The 17,109-nt window shown below is 40.3% G+C and overlaps 1 protein-coding gene across 1 annotated transcript; it reads left to right on the forward strand.

Annotated features, from left to right (window-relative positions):
* Positions 1-2,572: 2,572 nt before the first annotated feature.
* On the forward strand, positions 2,573-9,162 carry BTF3 (basic transcription factor 3). Its single transcript, XM_083819021.1, has 6 exons — positions 2,573-2,729; positions 2,873-2,941; positions 5,225-5,338; positions 5,543-5,744; positions 8,199-8,255; positions 8,801-9,162. The coding sequence occupies exons 1-6, from the start codon at positions 2,598-2,600 to the stop codon at positions 8,845-8,847; spliced, it is 621 nt and encodes a 206-aa protein (XP_083675147.1). The 5' UTR covers positions 2,573-2,597; the 3' UTR covers positions 8,848-9,162.
* The last annotated feature ends 7,947 nt before the right edge of the window (positions 9,163-17,109 follow it).

A 17,109-nucleotide genomic window follows, 5' to 3' on the forward strand; every position in this document is an offset into this window, starting at 1 on the left:
TGCTGATTTTGAGTTGCAGGCATGGTGAGAAAAGGACACTGCCTGATGAGGAGCTCTATCTCTTCTTTGATATTGAAGTCTTTTATGGATTTCTACATACATTCAACAGCACTTGATACAACATTGTAATATCTGAGATGGAAACAACACTCTACTTATGTTCAGTCTTCCTGGGCAGACATTTGATGTATATATCTTTGGTATCTCTTAACCATTTATGAATTTCTAATTTATGAATTACATCAAGACTTTCTGAGACATTTTCTTTTCCATTCATATCACTTTTAACATTGTTGATATGCCATGTACTTTGGCTTTCTTGAGTGCTAAGTACAACTTTCTTTTGAACAAACATTTTCCAAGAGACTTTGAATATCAGGCAGATTTCTTTCTGCCTGAAAATACATTGAATACATGCTCTTTATGTCCACAGACAGTCAGGACAAATATTACCTCATTTTAGCTTGATCACTTCTGTTTGTGACTTCTGATTCATTTCCTGAATATAATACTAAATTAACATCTCAATATACCCTGTTATTACTAACACAGGACTGTCCATGTCTTTCAGGACAGCTTTTCCTCTGTTGCTTTGACAGCAACTTTTGCCTTTCTTTTGCCTTTAGTCTTTTGCATAATTCAAGAGACAACTTTCATGAGCAACCATTTCACTCTCTTTTCCCATTCCTATGCTTCTGTGCAGCTAATGAACTTTTATTCAGTAACTGATGCTCTCTGCTGATTTTGAGATCCTAAGTTTCAACCCTTTTTCAGGTCTCATAACATGCTCCCAGAGCTCAGGCTCTGTTTCAGTACTATGGGCTTTGGATCTGTTTGACTTCTCAACAGAAGTTGTTCAGCTACAAGTAAATCCAGGTTTAAGTTTATGTTTCTCATTATGCAATTACACAAAAAGGAATGGAGAAAACAAGCCAACGCTATTTTAGCATTCTAAAATACTTTTTCTCTGATGCAAAGTTTATTTTCTGAAGGTCTGGTGTTTGTTCCAGGAAATGTAACCAAATCTAACAGAATTTCTTGAACTGCAGTTCTTGAACTGCTTCAGTTGATTCCTGATATAACTCAGTGATGTGGTTTTCAGCATAATTTGTCTTTGAAATCTCACATGAGGGAATATGAGATCATACCTCCAACCCAGTTAATCCTAGGCTGACAGCTGGAACCACACTTTCTACATCTTCTATCTTGGAATAATCTTTCTGTGATTCATTTTCACTTCAGTCTTTTAGCCTATTAATACATTTCACATGTTTGTAATCATCAATTGGCCTGGAAATTCTGAAAACTTTCTTGTATGTTGATGGCAGACTGTGATAAATCTGAAGCTGTAGTATTGAAGTATTTATTGCTTTTACTTTCAATAGCCTGCAGTGAGTCTTCTTTTTTTTTCCCCTTTTCTTATTTTTATCTTGGGTATATTCCTATTTGTTGCAGGTACATTGCCAATTTAATCTTGCAATAAATTAATGAATTTATAAGCTGTAATATGGGCTTTTTCTCATTCATCTTCAAGCAAACTTGTTCACTGTTCCAATGTGTAGATATGTTGGACCAGATTTCAGCATTGCTTCCCCACAGCTGTTTGATCGTCATCTAATTTTCAGAGGCTACATAAATTTGCTGGGAGGCACAGCTTGCATTTAGCAGAACCTTCTCATTCAGCACTGTTTTGTGACCATTTATCGCCACTAGATGGAGTCGACCCGTGTTTATTATTTATTCTCACTAATTACAAGAGTAATTGATTTGCTCTTTAACAGCGAGCAAAGTCTTCTGTGCTAGGCAACTTGTTTACAAATTAATAGCTCTGGTGTAGTGAAGAGATATCATTAGAGCAAAACAAAGCCAAAGCACAGCCTGGACAAAACCATGATGCTGGAGCTTACTTACATGGGAGCCTTAGTATTAACGAATACAGAAGGATAAATTTATTAACACAGTCTTATGGAAACAAGAGCAAGGGGAGTAGTTTCCTGAGGATATTCCAAAACAGAACTGATTTAAAAGTCATTAAAACACATGGTGAAATTGCGTGATCAGTGATATCTCTGCTGATGCCAGGAGGCCCACGAGGTATGGTTGCAGTGATGACAGGGGCAGGCCTGCAGAGCAGTGTCTTCTCTCTTGCATTGCTCCTCCATATGGCTGGACCTGCACCCTAGGGTGCAGCACAGGACTGAGCCCCCTGCATGCTGCAGAGCCTGGGTGGACCATGAGGAGCCCAGGGCGAGGTGTGGTGGGCAGGTTGGATGTGGAGCTTAGGGACACGGCTTAGTGGGTGACATTGGTGGTAGGGTGATGGTTGGACCAGGTGATTTCGGAGGTCTTTTCCAACCTTAAAGATTCTATGGGGAAACAGGGTCATGGGAGAAGAAGGAGGAATGAAAGTATGACATGTGCATGTTTGGGTGGTTGGTTTTATTGACGAAAAAATTAATACTCTAAGAAGTGGGAAGGATTTTTCGGGACGGGAGGGGAGGGGAGGGAAGGACAGCACTGACCAGGCCCCGCCTGCTGCCCCCCCCCGCCTCCCCTTAGGGCGCCCCCCGGCGGCCCGGAGGCAGCGGCGGTTGCGCATGCGCGGCCCTCCCGCCCGCCTCCTTTCCGGCCGCCATCTCGCTCCCCGCCGCGTGCTGTGCCCGGCCCCGCCCGCCGCCCGCTCTGTGCCCTGCGCCCGGCTCCGGCAGCGCCGCGCCCGCCCCGGGAAGGTGACGGGGGACGGGGGGGACGGGGGTCGGGACGGGGGTGGTTGGTGGGGGGGGGGGGCCGGCGGCGTCCTGGGCCGCGCTGCGGGGCTGGGGCGGCTGCGGGGGTACCCCGTGCCTGACGGGCGGTGCTGTTGGTTCCGCAGATGAAAGAAACGATCATGAACCAGGAGAAGCTCGCCAAGCTGCAGGCCCAAGTGCGCATCGGAGGCAAGGTAGGTGCCGCCGCCCCGCGGGGCGGTGAGGGGGCGCGGTGGCGGCAGGGCGCGGTGGCCGAGCGGCTGCTCTGCAGGCCGTGTTGTTGTACGGGCTGCGGCAGGAGAAAGCAGGCCTTGCAGAGAGAGAGCCCAGGTGAACTTCCCCAGCAGGGTGTAGGTGGCGGTGTGCTGGGTCACAGAGCTTTGAAGTTGGCCGTGGCCGTACTCGTACGTTTTAGGGCAACGCTGGAATTTCTGTGTGTGTGGCATCCTCTTACCACAACAGAAGTGGAAGGTATAAAGTGCTCGGAAGGGGCTTTTATGTTGCCGTGACATCTGACAATGCGTACCTGTGTGGTTAGTTATAATCTTAAAATTTTAAAAAAACTTTCTTGACCATAGTCACATGCTGGCAAACATTTTAATACAGGTCATGTTTTTAAGGCAGTGATTTGTTAGTAACTTTATTCCTGAGGGAATATGTTCATCTTGGATGAGCGTATTTTGAAATAAGAGAGGTATCCTGGAATAAGAACTATACAGCAGAACTCTTATTGACAGAGTTTCCAGTGAATTTCATTGACGTTTTTGCCTTTGACTGGGGATTAAAACAGTCTTAAATCAGGGTGAAATCGGCATTAACTGGCTTGGTGATCTTGCATGTTGTTTATGTGGACTACTAGTTAAGCAGAGAACTGCTGAATTGGTGGTTGTGTGTGTACTGCCAATGTGTGTGTATTGACTACAGATGTATCCAACACTGGTCATTTAAGAACAAGCATTCACATTGCAGCTCTTACAGCTGTAGTCAATATAGGTGTTTTACAGGTTTTTTACCTTTTAGAAGACTGGCAGATGGATGCGTAGTATATTACCAGTTGCCTACTGCATCCATTCTTTCCAGTACAAAGGTAGAGGGACGTGAACAGCATGTCTCAGCATGAGTAGGGCAGAATTGCTTACTAAAAACATGTAATCTTTAGAAGCTTAAATCTATGGAGATTAAAGCAGCAGATGTTCATTGAAATTCAGACTGTGTGAAGTTTGATATCTGTACTTAATGCTGGTAAATGTTGAGGTGGGGGGGTGTCACGTGTTCCTACATAACCTTTAATTCAAGACGTAATTTTTCAAAGTCGACTGAGAGGGCTTTTGTCCAGAGAGACTAATTTGTGTGGCTCAATTACTCTAGAAATCTTTGAATTGCTGTGTGCAGCAGAGCAGATCACTAACTTGACAGTAGCAGGAAAGGAATGTCACACTTCCTAGGCAAAAGGCTAAACTTCTGAGCTGTAATCCTCCAAGTTTTAGTTTCATGTGAATTTGTCTGTTGGCGTTTTTGTAAAGATGTTAGTGTCCAGCCAGTTTTCTAACTTCAGCCTCTTTGCACTCAAAAGGTATTGCAACCATTTATTTATGCAGCAAGGCAGCAACACGTTTTCATATTGTTACTATATAGAAGATGGGAAGCTGAAGTAGGAAGACTTAGTTTCACACGTAGTTAGCCATTTCTACCTTGGATTTTACTGAAGCCTTATGACTGTTCCAGCAAGTATTAGAATGACGCTTTCTTCTTTTTCTTAGTTGTAGATGTCTTCTAATATGGGACAGTTATTTCCCTGGAGAAACCTACAACTCTGTTTGTTGGGGAACTAAACCTTTGTTTTTCTTTCTGAATAGAGGTGGTCTGAAATACTATGTGCGAGTATTTTTAAAAACATGTATTTATAAATGTTTTGGCAAAATGAAAGTGTTCTTCAAATACACATGTGTAGGTCCATCAGATGAAGATGTGTATCTGGAATAAAAATTGAATCATTGGCTTTTTCTCATTCATACTCTCCTATGAGTGAGAAAATAATAATATATTGATAACTGGGTGTTCTCTGACTTCATGAAATTCTGGCTACAACTTGAGAACAGTGATCTAAAGAGACCTTAAAAACGACTGAAGTCTGTACTCAGCCTTCAGTTTTAGGCCAGTGACAACAGATAATGATAAACGTGCAGTTCTTCTTTTCTAAGTAGGATGCTGCAGAATCCCCATCAGAATTGTAAAGTTTCTCTGGTGATTTGCATCCTAAAACCTCACACTTCTCTCAAGCATTTAGAGGTTGCATTATAGCGAGGGAAGGATTGCAGCAGTACAGTTGGAGGGGTGGAGTTCTGGGCTGCAACACAGAAGTGGAACTTGATGTATGAAATTTGATTTGTAGATGGCTACAGAGCAGTTATGTGGCCCTGAGGATTACAGTTTATGAAGAACTGTTTCAATATTAATTTATATTTTTTTTTGCAAAGGGTACTGCCCGCAGAAAGAAGAAGGTTGTCCACAGAACAGCCACAGCAGATGATAAGAAACTTCAGTTTTCTTTGAAGAAATTGGGAGTGAACAATATTTCTGGTATTGAAGAGGTACTTCCTTCAAATGAAAAAGTGCTTTTCGGTATAGAAATATAAAATGTCACTTGCCAATTTAATTTTGATGCGTTTTAAACTTGTCTGTAAATAATCAGTAAGTCTTCATTGAGCTTTAGAAAAATCAGCTAGTTTCTAGTTAAATTGAAAAAACCACACTGAACTTCTTGAAATAATGTTTGTTTGTTTGTTTTCTTGCAGGTAAATATGTTTACCAACCAAGGAACAGTCATTCACTTCAATAACCCTAAAGTTCAGGCATCTCTGGCTGCTAACACTTTCACCATCACCGGCCATGCTGAGACAAAGCAGCTGACAGAAATGCTTCCTAGCATCTTAAATCAGCTCGGAGCCGACAGTCTGACCAGCCTGAGGAGATTGGCAGAAGCCTTGCCCAAGCAACGTAAGTTGAAACTTGAATGCATTCCATGTTTGCACCTGACACGGACTTATTTATACAGCTGCAGTGAATTTCAGTGCACTCTTATTGTCTGCAAGCATATTATGACATAAAGAAGTAGAGCTCTTAGATCTTATTTATAGCTCAATTCCAGCAAAGAGCGTAACCAAATAAAGCAGAGGCATTTGTTTCTCAGTGTATCTTGCGGCTGGTCTAAGACTAGAAAGCTGCAGCGAGACTTGATTTTTGTGGTTTCCTTCTTGATGTGGATACCATATTTTGACATACGTATCTCTTTAAAGCTAGACAGATCAATTATCATGGAAGGCTTCAAAAAGATAAACTTCAGATGTTTGTTTTGATGCATTGAATGGAAATATAAGCGGAGTGGAGGGACCTAAGTACAGACATCTTGCTTCTGCTTTGTACCTTCACAGGTGTGGTGAAGGTATTTCTTTTTTCGTGGGGTTTTTGATAGCTAAGAGGGAATTACACAATACTCAAAATACGTTGTTATTTGTGTGTGTAGAGTAGGGTAGGACTGACATGAGCATTAAGCTACATATACCAACTTCCTATTCCAGCCTTAAATTAGTAAAACAACCTGAACATCTGTTCTCTCAGGTTGTCTGGGAAAAGTAGAAGAAGGACTGAAGTGTGGTATTTGAAAAAGGTGGTGCTGTCAGAGCTTGCAAATTGGTAGTGTAAGACAGGCTTGTTGACCCTGTGTCCATATAGGGTCTTTCTGTGTCTTCTCAAACATATTAATTCTGTTGCTTATAAAATGTGGAACATCCTAAACAGAAAATGCAAGAAGCTTATGATGTCCAGTTGCTGATATTAATGAACTTGATTGTTGCATTTATTTCTGTGCTTTGCTGCCAGCAAAGACAGCCTTTCTTTCCATTCCTCAAGTTGATACTGCTTCCCTCCAGTCTGTTTCCCAGAAAAAAAAAAATCGTGCCACATGTAGTCTTCAGGAGGAAGTAAACCACTTCTTTGGCCATAAAGCTCAGTTTCCTTCTTCCTAACGTTCTTTCTGTGGCTTCTGTGTGATAGTAGTAGGACTCAAAAGAAGGAGAATCCGAAGGTCTTAAACTGATCCACTGAAGCCTTGCTTCTCATAACAAGATGGGTATATTCTGCAGAAGCTAAATTGGACAGTTTTAATAGTGGATAAGCTTGTTTAAAGTGCTTGCTTTGTATTATCTGGTAAATGGCAGTTTATTTCTGCTTTGGGTGGATGCCAGGGTAGTTGCACAATACTTTCCATTCAGTATTGTCTACTAGGCTTGGAAACCTGACATCAAAGAGTAAAGCGTGTGCAGTGATCGCATTTGCAGGTGTTGAAGTGAACTTGGTTTGGTCTTGGGGATGAAAAGAAAATGCAGACAGTTCAGGAGGAAATAAAACGGTTTGCTTTTGAAATGTCTTACTTAACACTAAGGATGTAGTCAAGCTATAACAGCTTTCTGCTGTTAAAAACAAAAGGATGATTAGCGGTGACTTTGTCACAAGCCCTTCCCGAGTAAATTTCACGCATTCATCTACTTCTCTAGAAATCAGAGTACAGTGATTTTGGTCATCTGGTATAAACTTGTCTTTTTCTTCATTCTTTTCTTGAAATCGGAAGGGTTAATTAGGAAAAACTGAGGTAGTGGAGAGTTTAATACAGCTTAGCCTAGGTAGTACAGCTAAGAATAGCAGTAAAGGCAGTGGCACAAGCACCCAGGGACCTGAGATGCCTATTCTTAGCGTTCTGCTACTGCAGTTTGAGAGATACTCATTGGTCTGCTCCAGTAGGCATGGTGAAGTCTCAGTAGCTCTGGCAAATATAATGGGAGTAGTAAAGATACTGAATCATCATCATCAGAGAAGTGGACCAGAGCATGTGGTTACCTCAAACAAGTAGGTGTAAAATGGTGCATCCGGTTCCTTATCCCTCTAATTTTTCCAGGGAACAGTAGTATCTTTGTGTCTCTAGTCATCTGCATCTACCTGCAGCTTCATAATTACACTGTTGTTTTTCTTGAGTGTCTGAGATCACAAGGACTCAGATCTGTCCTTTTCCTTGTAAGTTGCTGATGTCGTGAAATAGGTAAATTTGGAGAACTACTGAGTAGTTGGTAAATGAAGATACTTTCAAGAGAAATTGGTAGAATAAGTCTTTGTCCATGTAGCTGAAAATGACTACCATGCAAGGCACTCAATACCTTTAGATAAAAGATGGTGACTAGTAAACTATCATCTCTTTGAGCATGATCAGTAACAAAGGGAACAATAACTTCTTAGGCTAGTTGTAGTTTTTTTATTCAACAAGGAAACTGTATAGAGCATTGCAGCTTAGCTTAGACTCTTTTTTAATGTTTAAAAAGAAATCAGCAGAAAGCAGAACAACATTGTAACTATGGTGCTTATGGTGAGCTAGAATAACACTTTTTGAACTACTTATTGCAGCTGTGGATGGAAAAGCACCACTTGCTACTGGTGAAGATGATGATGATGAAGTTCCAGGTAAGAACAAACATGAAACTGAGAAAAAGGAAATGAGTTTTGCTGAGAGACGACTTACGTACCATAACATTAGGCCAAGGACAGTAGAGTAATTGACTGGTCACTCACTGTTGCATAATTTTTGTGGACAGGTTATTACATTATTTTCATATATTACGCTAGACTAGATGAATAATTGGTTTGGGATAGCATTTTTGTCCTGTGTAGGAGTAATAGCTATGGTTAAGATAATTATTTAATCTTCAGTAAAAAGTCTGGGACAGAACTACCTTTCCAATATCACTTTGTTTAGTTGTGTGTACAAGTGACGTTAAATGATTTTAGAATTGTGCTTTTTAATGAACCACCTAAAACTTAGTTCTTAAGCAAGAAAATGAAGTCTAAAAAGTTCTTACGTTATTTGACCTGTGTTCTGTAAGGTGTTTTTTTTTATTATTATTATTTTAACTTCATAAGCACTTGATATGAAGTAGAACTTTAGAAAAAATACATTTGGCAAAGCAGAAGTGGGTCAAACTCTAATTTTGGTGTTTTTCCTTCTCCAGATCTTGTTGAAAACTTTGATGAAGCATCAAAGAACGAGGCAAACTGAACTAACTGTCACTTTCTGAATAAAGTTAAAACTTGAAGCTACATGGAGCTGCTATTTTATATTTTGACTGCTTTTGTTTGACTTCATTTTCTGATGATCTCAAGATCTGTAATATTTGGAAACTCCTTGAACCTGCAGCTCCTTCTAGTTATTGCTTGTACACAATATTACTTTTGTGGCCTGGTTGAACAAACCTATGCTTTGAAATAAGATTGCTAATGAATCTCTGCCTAGACACATTTTTGAGTAACTTGTATACAAGCAAAACCTCATCTTTAATGAACTTTGGCATACAATAAAAAAATACGTAATAAACTTTCTGGTCTGGCTTCTTGTCAGAAAAGCAGGAAAAGAATTGTCTGTAAGTATTAAACTATTATAAGAGGTCTTGTTTTTCTGCAGAGCATCTTCTTTTTGTGGTGTTAGAAAACTAGCTTCTAAAAATTTCTTTGCTTAAGTTAACATTTTAGACTTAAACAGGGGTTCTTAAATAATGCTTCTGTGGGTTCCAGAGAATGAGAGAGTTTGTTTCTCGGTTATAAGGAAAAATTCTTAAATTCCAGTATAACCTTTGCATAGCTATTGCCCCCAGGGGTGAGGGCTCAACTTTACATTTAGGAGTGTTTGATGTTAATGATAGATCAGGTAACTTCTCTAACAAAAACTAAGCTTTGGATAGAGGTTAGTAGTTGAGTGCTGTAAGATTGTCTCTTTAGAGCAAATACTGCTGGAGGAGAAATTCATCCTGTCTTGTGCAGGATAAAATGCAGGACAAATTTTTTCATAAGGGGATAGCCATAGCATCAAGTTTGCGTTCTGCCTGGGAAAGGGTGGGGATGTCTCTGACTTGCTAAGCATGTTTGGCGTGGTGTAAGTCAGCTATTGGGAAAGAGTGGAGGAACTTGTTCAAGCCATGCCGCTCGTATGGTTTGAACTAAGACAGCGGTCGGATATGAGCATGACACAGCCAGGTTAACAACAAAACACTTTCAGTTTACTTGTCTCAGTTTGCAAATACTTTATCAGTAAATTACACTTTGTTTTGAATTAATCCAAATGAGAAAATACATTAATTTAATTGTAGCAATAAGGTGAAAAAAGCTAAACAGCAGATTAGTGTTTACATGGGTGTGGTGGCCCTTACCTAACAACCTCATGAAAGATGATAAACTATACCTCCTGAGAGCTGTTGAGTCAATAAATGTGTGCTTTTTTTTTTTTGAGAAATCAGTAAATGTGCCTTTTCTGTGACTCAGATAAGTTTTCTGAAGACCTGCATACTCTAAGCTATTGTAGCTCATGCTTCTGAAATGTCATTCTGGTTTCTGTCTCATGAAGGAACTTACTGCCTTTCTTAGATGATCTAGACAGAGTTAACCTTTTTCCCACTATCTGACATACACTTGGTTTTTGAAAAATAATGAAACAACTGTTGCTGAAAGAACTTTGACTAATAAAATGATGCTACTCAAATGATAGGCAGCCACGTGACATCTGTGGAAGTATGGGTGGTAGGTACACTTCCAATCAGGAAATACTGGTGTATCTTACACATTCCTAAATTGTGACTAAGGATCAAGACTTGGTCAAAATGTGTTCTTGATTATAACAGACTCTAAATGGAATTAGTTTTCTTGTTAATACTAATTTTCACGTCTCACACTTAAATACTCAGCCCTGGACTGAATGTTGTCATTATTTCCTCTCAGTTAGGAGTTTAGTTATAGTCTCCCTAGTCTGTCATTAACTGCCAGAATCTGAAAATAGCTGTGTTAGTGCTTCTCATTAGCTTGAACTTCTATGTAACCATATTGTAATTGTGGCATTAGGGACTGGTGTGGAGACTCATGTATATTCTTGCTCAAGGAAAACAGCTTTTTATCTCCATTCCACGTATCTTGGACAATAGAAATGCAGGCATTTCTCCTTGGTTTTCTCTTAAAACAAAGGGCTCCCATATCTTTTTCAGATGAAAACTCATTCTGGTTCTGTCATATTAAGCTTTGTAACAGCTAGATTCCAATACAGTAGTGGGCACTACTGAAATTCTTCAATTTAGCAATGAATGTTTAGAAATGTCTTCGTAATATATTCATAATATTGTCTTAAACTTATGCCTTAAAGGCTCTCCTGTAGTCTTAAAAATTAGTATCTTCCAATAGAAAATTCATTTTAGAAGATGGTAAAACTATATATTAAGCTGCGTGTGTGCATATGTAAAAAGAAACTCCCTATAATGGTTTTTAAAAGCACTATTTTTAAAGGTTTAGAGGATGGCACTTGAGTTATTACAGGTTGCATTTTTTTTTAAGTTTTGTGAAGTTGAGGTGGTGTCTCCTAGGAAGTATTCCAGTGAGAATTTCTCATAGTCAATAGCGCATGTTTAACAAATGTGACCAAGAAAAATCTCTTGAGCTGTTTTAAAATGTTCACGGCTTAAGTCAGACACTGAAATCAATACCTGAGTACTGTATTATGTTGCTTGCTGGTGGTGCAAGGAGTTGTTGCAGTTCACACTTACTTCTGTGAAGTTTTGTGATGAGTGCTTTGTGTGTGGAAAACAACATAAATATTTCACCTCTTCTAAAATGGTTTCTTTGTACCTCTGCTTCATCAGTGTCAAATTCAGTATGAAAGTAAAAACAACAACAAAACTTTTTGCCTATGACTTGGCCTTTTGTTGTAGCTCCTGAGTATTGTACATCACACAGCTGTGCAGCACGAATAGAACAAGCAGACCTTACCCATGATGAAAACTGAAATGGCACATTATGATATAGAGTACTGAGCACCGTGGGACAGAAAGTTTTAAAGAAGAATTTGATTAAGCCTACTAAGCTTTGCAGTTGTTCCCAAGTTGTCCACAGTGTGGGAGAAGAAACTTTGAAAAACCTAAGCGTATGTTGAAGCCTATTAATATGTGCCCATAGTACTCAGTCAAGAAAAACAATGTAATCAAACAAGGGATTAGTGAAAAATAACTGTCTGTTAGGTGTTATATGTTTGAGGTAAGGTGGGGAAAGTTAATGTTTTTCAAGGCTGGGGGAAAAATAATTGTGCTTGAGAAACCACAATGTGGAAGCCGATCATCCTATTTGTGAGAATGGATTCAAAGATGTGAAATTAATTAATACTTGGTGCAGATTGAAGAGCCACAGGTAGAGACAGAGGGAAGTCCATATTGATGTTGATTAGGTTACAGCCTTAAATGATTGGTAAGATGGTGGCATCTGTCAAGATGCGATTTTTAAGCTTGGTGTTTTACAACCCTGACGAGTACTCTAGCAAGTCTTGGGCTTACAGAAATGCACGAAATATGGCTCCTTGTTTTCCGAACTCAGTCTTCATCCCTCCTCAGATCCATGGTTTCTGTTGCATCCAGCAATTTGTGAGAGCTGCTGAAAATGTTTTCCTTTTGATCTGATTGTTGAAATATCCTAACCTAGACCAGACCAGGTGCTACAATGAAGTATTTTTACAGAAATGAATCTGTCAGTGCAGCTGAATCAAGCTTACTTTACAGAGCTGAGCAGTGCATAGCATGACGGAGTATCATGATTAGTTTGACTGTGAGTCAACCTCGAGAACTTTAAAGTGGGTGTATGTGGAAGCTTTGAGAGGCAGGAGTATAATTATTTCTGTGTATTCCAATTGACTTTACGTTGTGGTTTCATGGTAGTAAAAGCTACTTGCATTCTCATCATGAAAGTCTTCAACTGCCCTCTTAATATTCTGCCTTCTGTCACTTCATGCATAGATTATTTTTATAGAGAAATGTTAACAGAAGGAAGAGAGTTTATGTAATGCTGTACCATCTTGCTATATTTTTTTGTTTGCTTGTTTTCTTGAAAGAAATCAATTTAACAGGTGAAGCTTGTATATTGTCTTTATGTTGCAGTAAAAGTATTCTGGCAATGAAAAAGCCATCCTAGCAAAGTTTGTGTAGTGCAAGTAATACTATATATATGTGTATATATATATTTATTTTTTTCAATAATACTTTTACAGGAGAGTCACTGCCCGGTCTTTTGGGTTACTAATGGATCTGAACAAATCGCTGGTTAATTAGTGGTGTAAGCACTAATCACTGATCATGCAACACACAGTTCTTTTGCTCCTGATATCCAATAACCAAAAAAGTGTTATAACTCTTTTCTTAGTCAGGGACTTGATGTGATGTGCAGGATGCTGGGAGATACTAATGGAAATACCTGCTGCACTTGAAATCCCGATGCTGCATTTCTATTGAATTAAGTGAGTAATATTGTACTTTGTTTTTTAGGTACTGAAAAATGTTGATGTGGGTTGTGTTCTGCTCTCCCACTTAGAAGACAACTGAAGTTGAGTTTGACAGGTTTTATTTTCTCTGGTTAGAGATGTATATAACTGTTTATGGTGTTGCACCTGAGCTAATAACATCTAGTGGGCTTAAGCAGGAATCTAAAAAGAAAAATCAGCCATGTCTAACTTAAGAGTCTTCTGCTGAAAAAACAGCATGTAACTTGTGCCAAATGTTTGCACCTCCTCAGTGCAGTGGCGTGGTTTTAAAATGATGCAATGATACAGAGCTTTTAAATGCAAGATTTGAAGGTGTTTGAAGCACCTACTGAAACATAGGGACCTCTGAGTTTAAGCCACAGCCCTAGGAACTGCAGCAAGTCCTGTTATGCTTCTTTCCTGTTACTTAGAGTAACTGCATTAGGCAATTGTAAAGGTAGATGTGTATGGCTTCAGGGTCAGATATTCTCTTAGTGTTTTGTGGGCTGCTGGTAGGATTCATACCTAAACTAATAATGAGTTGAAGTGAAAAAAAAACTGAACAAATGTCACAGCAGGGAGGCAGGCACATTGGTGTGAAGTATCTCTTACAAATGTTTATCCTGGGACAGGTGTCATCCAAAGCAGTGGCAAGGAATTAGTGGGATGTTTCACTTACTGCCCTTCTGTCTGCTTTGCAGTGCTTTTTGTTAGGAGATGGTGCAGTTCTTCAGGGTTTGGGGAAGTTCCTGGGCAGAGTGTAACCATACAGTGGAATTTAACAAGCTGATTATGCAGCTGGGTTTTGCCTTTAGCATACGTTGGGTGCAGCATCTGGATAAACAATACCCATGCACATCCGTGGCATTTCGTGCTCCAGTAACTTCTACCCAGGGGGATGATCTTCAAGGATTTTTATTATTTTTACTGTTGGTAGAAGTCAGAGTAGCCTAGAGGTTTTAGGATTCACTGAGTCATCTTCTTCCACCAGCATACAAAATTGAGACTTGTTTAGGTGTGACCTTGTGCGTATCTACACTGATGTCTAGACTGACCTCTGTCAGGAGCTGTAGGCTAGGTGAATTGTCATTCTGTCTTAAGTGTGTCAGCCCTCTCATGTTCATAGAATAGACACTCTGCACCCATTATATATGCTTCTCACATTTTAGCATAGTCCGATTTTAATTATTTACACTTTGAAAATAAAGTGCTATTATTTGTTTCAAAACATGGGCTTTAGCTTTGTTTTTCAGCTTTACGCCATCTCTGTGTCTTTTTTGTCTCATTAGGAAATACAGTATATTTGACAGACAACTGTATCAGCAAGAATAAGTTAAACTCCAAGGGGGACTTGAAACTTCAAAATATAGTTACTGAGGTAGAAAAATGCAACAGTATACTTTCTAGAAGGCTGTAGATGCTCTTGATATCTTCACGTTTCATCTGTGAGAAACAAAGCTGTGTTTTTGCAATAGAAGCTGTTTTTGCAGTGGAAAACTCCACTAACCTTGCATATTCAAAAGTGACTGTGCAGGCATGACAGTAGCACAGCAGTGGGGAGTACGTTAAGCAGATAAGGAGAAGGCCCCCCTGTTCCAAAAAAAGGAGGATAGCTAAGAAAAACAGGACGAGCAGTGTGAAATCAAGTAAAAACGAAAATCACGGGTCCTCTGGTCACGAAAGAAGGAGAAAAAAAAATGGAAAAGGAGAAATTAACGGTTGGTCAAATAAAATTGTACATCTATGGTGTAGAAAGGTGTCAAGTAGCTTGTGAACCTGTAGTACTCAGCCAAAGAGGAAAGAGGGGAGAAATCAGGTGTCGGGTAATGTGGAATATAAGGTTATGATATATTTTCTACTGTGTGCTCCTGCTTGCAGGATGCCCACCACTGCAATTGTGAATAAAGTAACTTCAGGGAAGATCCTGTCTGAAAAATTGAGATATTTCTCCCAGTGTCCCCTGGCTGGTGCCCGCAGGGTGCTGGGGTGGCCTGGCCCTGCTCAGGCCTGGGCTCTGTGCTGCCGGCGGCGCGATACGAGCGGGCTCTGGGAAGAGGGGGGAGCCCAGGCTGCTCCCTCTCCAACCTCGCAGTGCTCTGGGAGCTCCTGGACAGCCACTCTCAGCACTGCTGTCACAGGAGAGGAGAGGACAGGCCCCAGCGCCAACCTCCTGCCACCATCTTCCTTGGCTTCTGAAGAAGGGCCTTCATCACAAGGCCAGGATAGAAATCTTCCTCAGAGCTAGAGACCTCCCTCTGCATGGCCCAAAGCCTTGTGCAAGAACGGCCCGATGCCATTTCTGATGCCCCCTGTATGCCCCCGAGCTTGGGATGCCTGAGGGTATGGGTAGCTCTTTGTGGGGAGCTGAGCAAAACTCTGGGCACAGGAATCAGGTTATGATATACTTTCTACTGTGCCCTCCTCCTTGCAGGATGCCTGCCCTTGCAGTCATGAATAAAATAGCTTCACAGAAGATTCTATCTGAAAAAAAAAATCGAGATTTTTCTCATACATGTAAGCAGGCAAGCATTATACTTATAAACAAAAGCCTTTTTAGAAACAATGGCAATGTTGTTAGGCCTATGATCTTACCTAGTATTTCTGATAAACCTCATACCACTGGTAGATAATAGCTAGGCAACCTGCTCTTATTATGTTTTTCAAAGCAACTGTTTTTTGAGCCTGTAGGTTACAAATTCTTCACTGAGAGTATGATAAGGCCCTGGAACAGGTTGTCCAGTGAGGTTGTGGATGCCTCATCCCTGGAGGTGTTCAAGACCAGGTTGGACAAGGCCCTGGGCGACCTGGTCTAGTGGGTGGCATCCCCTGCTCATGGCAGGGGGGTTGGAACTGGATGGTCTTTAAGGTCCCTTCCAACCCAAGCCATTCTATGAATCTATGAAAATGCTTAAGACAGCCTAGGTCCATCCCAATGATAAACGTAATGGTGATTTAGAAAGGCTGAGTCAAGCCATCAGATGGTATAATAGGTTTGCTGAAATACTTTTGAGACAAATGCTGGGATCTGCATGAAAATGGTACTAGCCTGTAAGCTGCATTTTCCATTTATGAAATAGAAATGCTGATGTACTAAAAATACTTGAGGGCTATGAAAAGCATGTAATGTTTCTGTATTTGCCATGTTTTGATATAAATGATAAAAAAAAAAAAAGAGCATGCAGTTGGTCTATGTGAAGAATTGAAACAATATTCCCAATGATGCAGGTCAGGATTTATTTATTTATTTATTCTTAGGGGATTATTTGGAGATTACTTAGGCTGCTTCTTGAAGGAAAAGAATGAAGTATATGATGCAGTCCCATAGCTATAATCCCCCTTGTTGCCATACCCAGTTTACATCTCACTTTCTGTTGGGCTCTGAAACCTCCCCTGATCTGCCAGTTTTTGTGTGTATGGTTGACTCCATCTGTGTTCATCTGCTGAAGACTGACATGCTCTACAGTCCTATATGCATAAAGAACTGCTGGCTTAATTTGGTGACAAATCAACCTCAACAGAAAGATCTATTCAGACGTCATTCCTAAGGACTAGCCCCTAACAATATCTTTGATCTTCAAAGCACCCAGTGACTGGATTTCTTATTCACCCGGTTGTACATTCATTGCCAGACAGAGCAGTGTACTTCCTGAAAGCATATGTGCTGCACAGCAGGAGGTGCATGCAAGCGGAACTGTTATAACAATACTAATGATGATCAGTCTAGTGACAGGCTCTGTCTGCACTCTGGTGATTTATACCATTGTTGTAAGAGAAAAAACCAATCTGGTCCACAATGATCAGGGCAAACTGCTGGAATGCCCCTAACAATCAGCTCCCTCATGAAAAATACACAATAGAGTTTAGTCCATCACAGTAAATACAAATGGTCTTTCCCTCTCTCTTTCTTTTCTCCCTTTTCTGTCTGTTTCTCTTGGTCTCTGCCTCCCTTTCTCTCTCATCCCTTAGTCTTTTCATGAGAATATGCAGTTCTCATGCTAGGGATTA

Source organism: Anser anser (genome assembly GCF_964211835.1).
Source record: "Anser anser genome assembly, chromosome: Z".
NCBI classification, from domain to species: Eukaryota; Metazoa; Chordata; class Aves; order Anseriformes; family Anatidae; genus Anser; species Anser anser.

What these genes read in the sequence shown, in the direction of transcription:
- BTF3 (XM_083819021.1), top strand. Translation starts at nt 2,598, where the DNA reads ATGCGCGGCCCTCCCGCCCGCCTCCTTTCCGGCCGCCATCTCGCTCCC. An exon ending in ATATTTCTGGTATTGAAGAG is followed by an intron (nt 5,339 to 5,542) that starts GTACTTCCTTCA and finishes GTTTTCTTGCAG; the next exon opens with GTAAATATGTTTACCAACCA. An exon ending in TGATGATGATGAAGTTCCAG is followed by an intron (nt 8,256 to 8,800) that starts GTAAGAACAAAC and finishes TTCCTTCTCCAG; the next exon opens with ATCTTGTTGAAAACTTTGAT.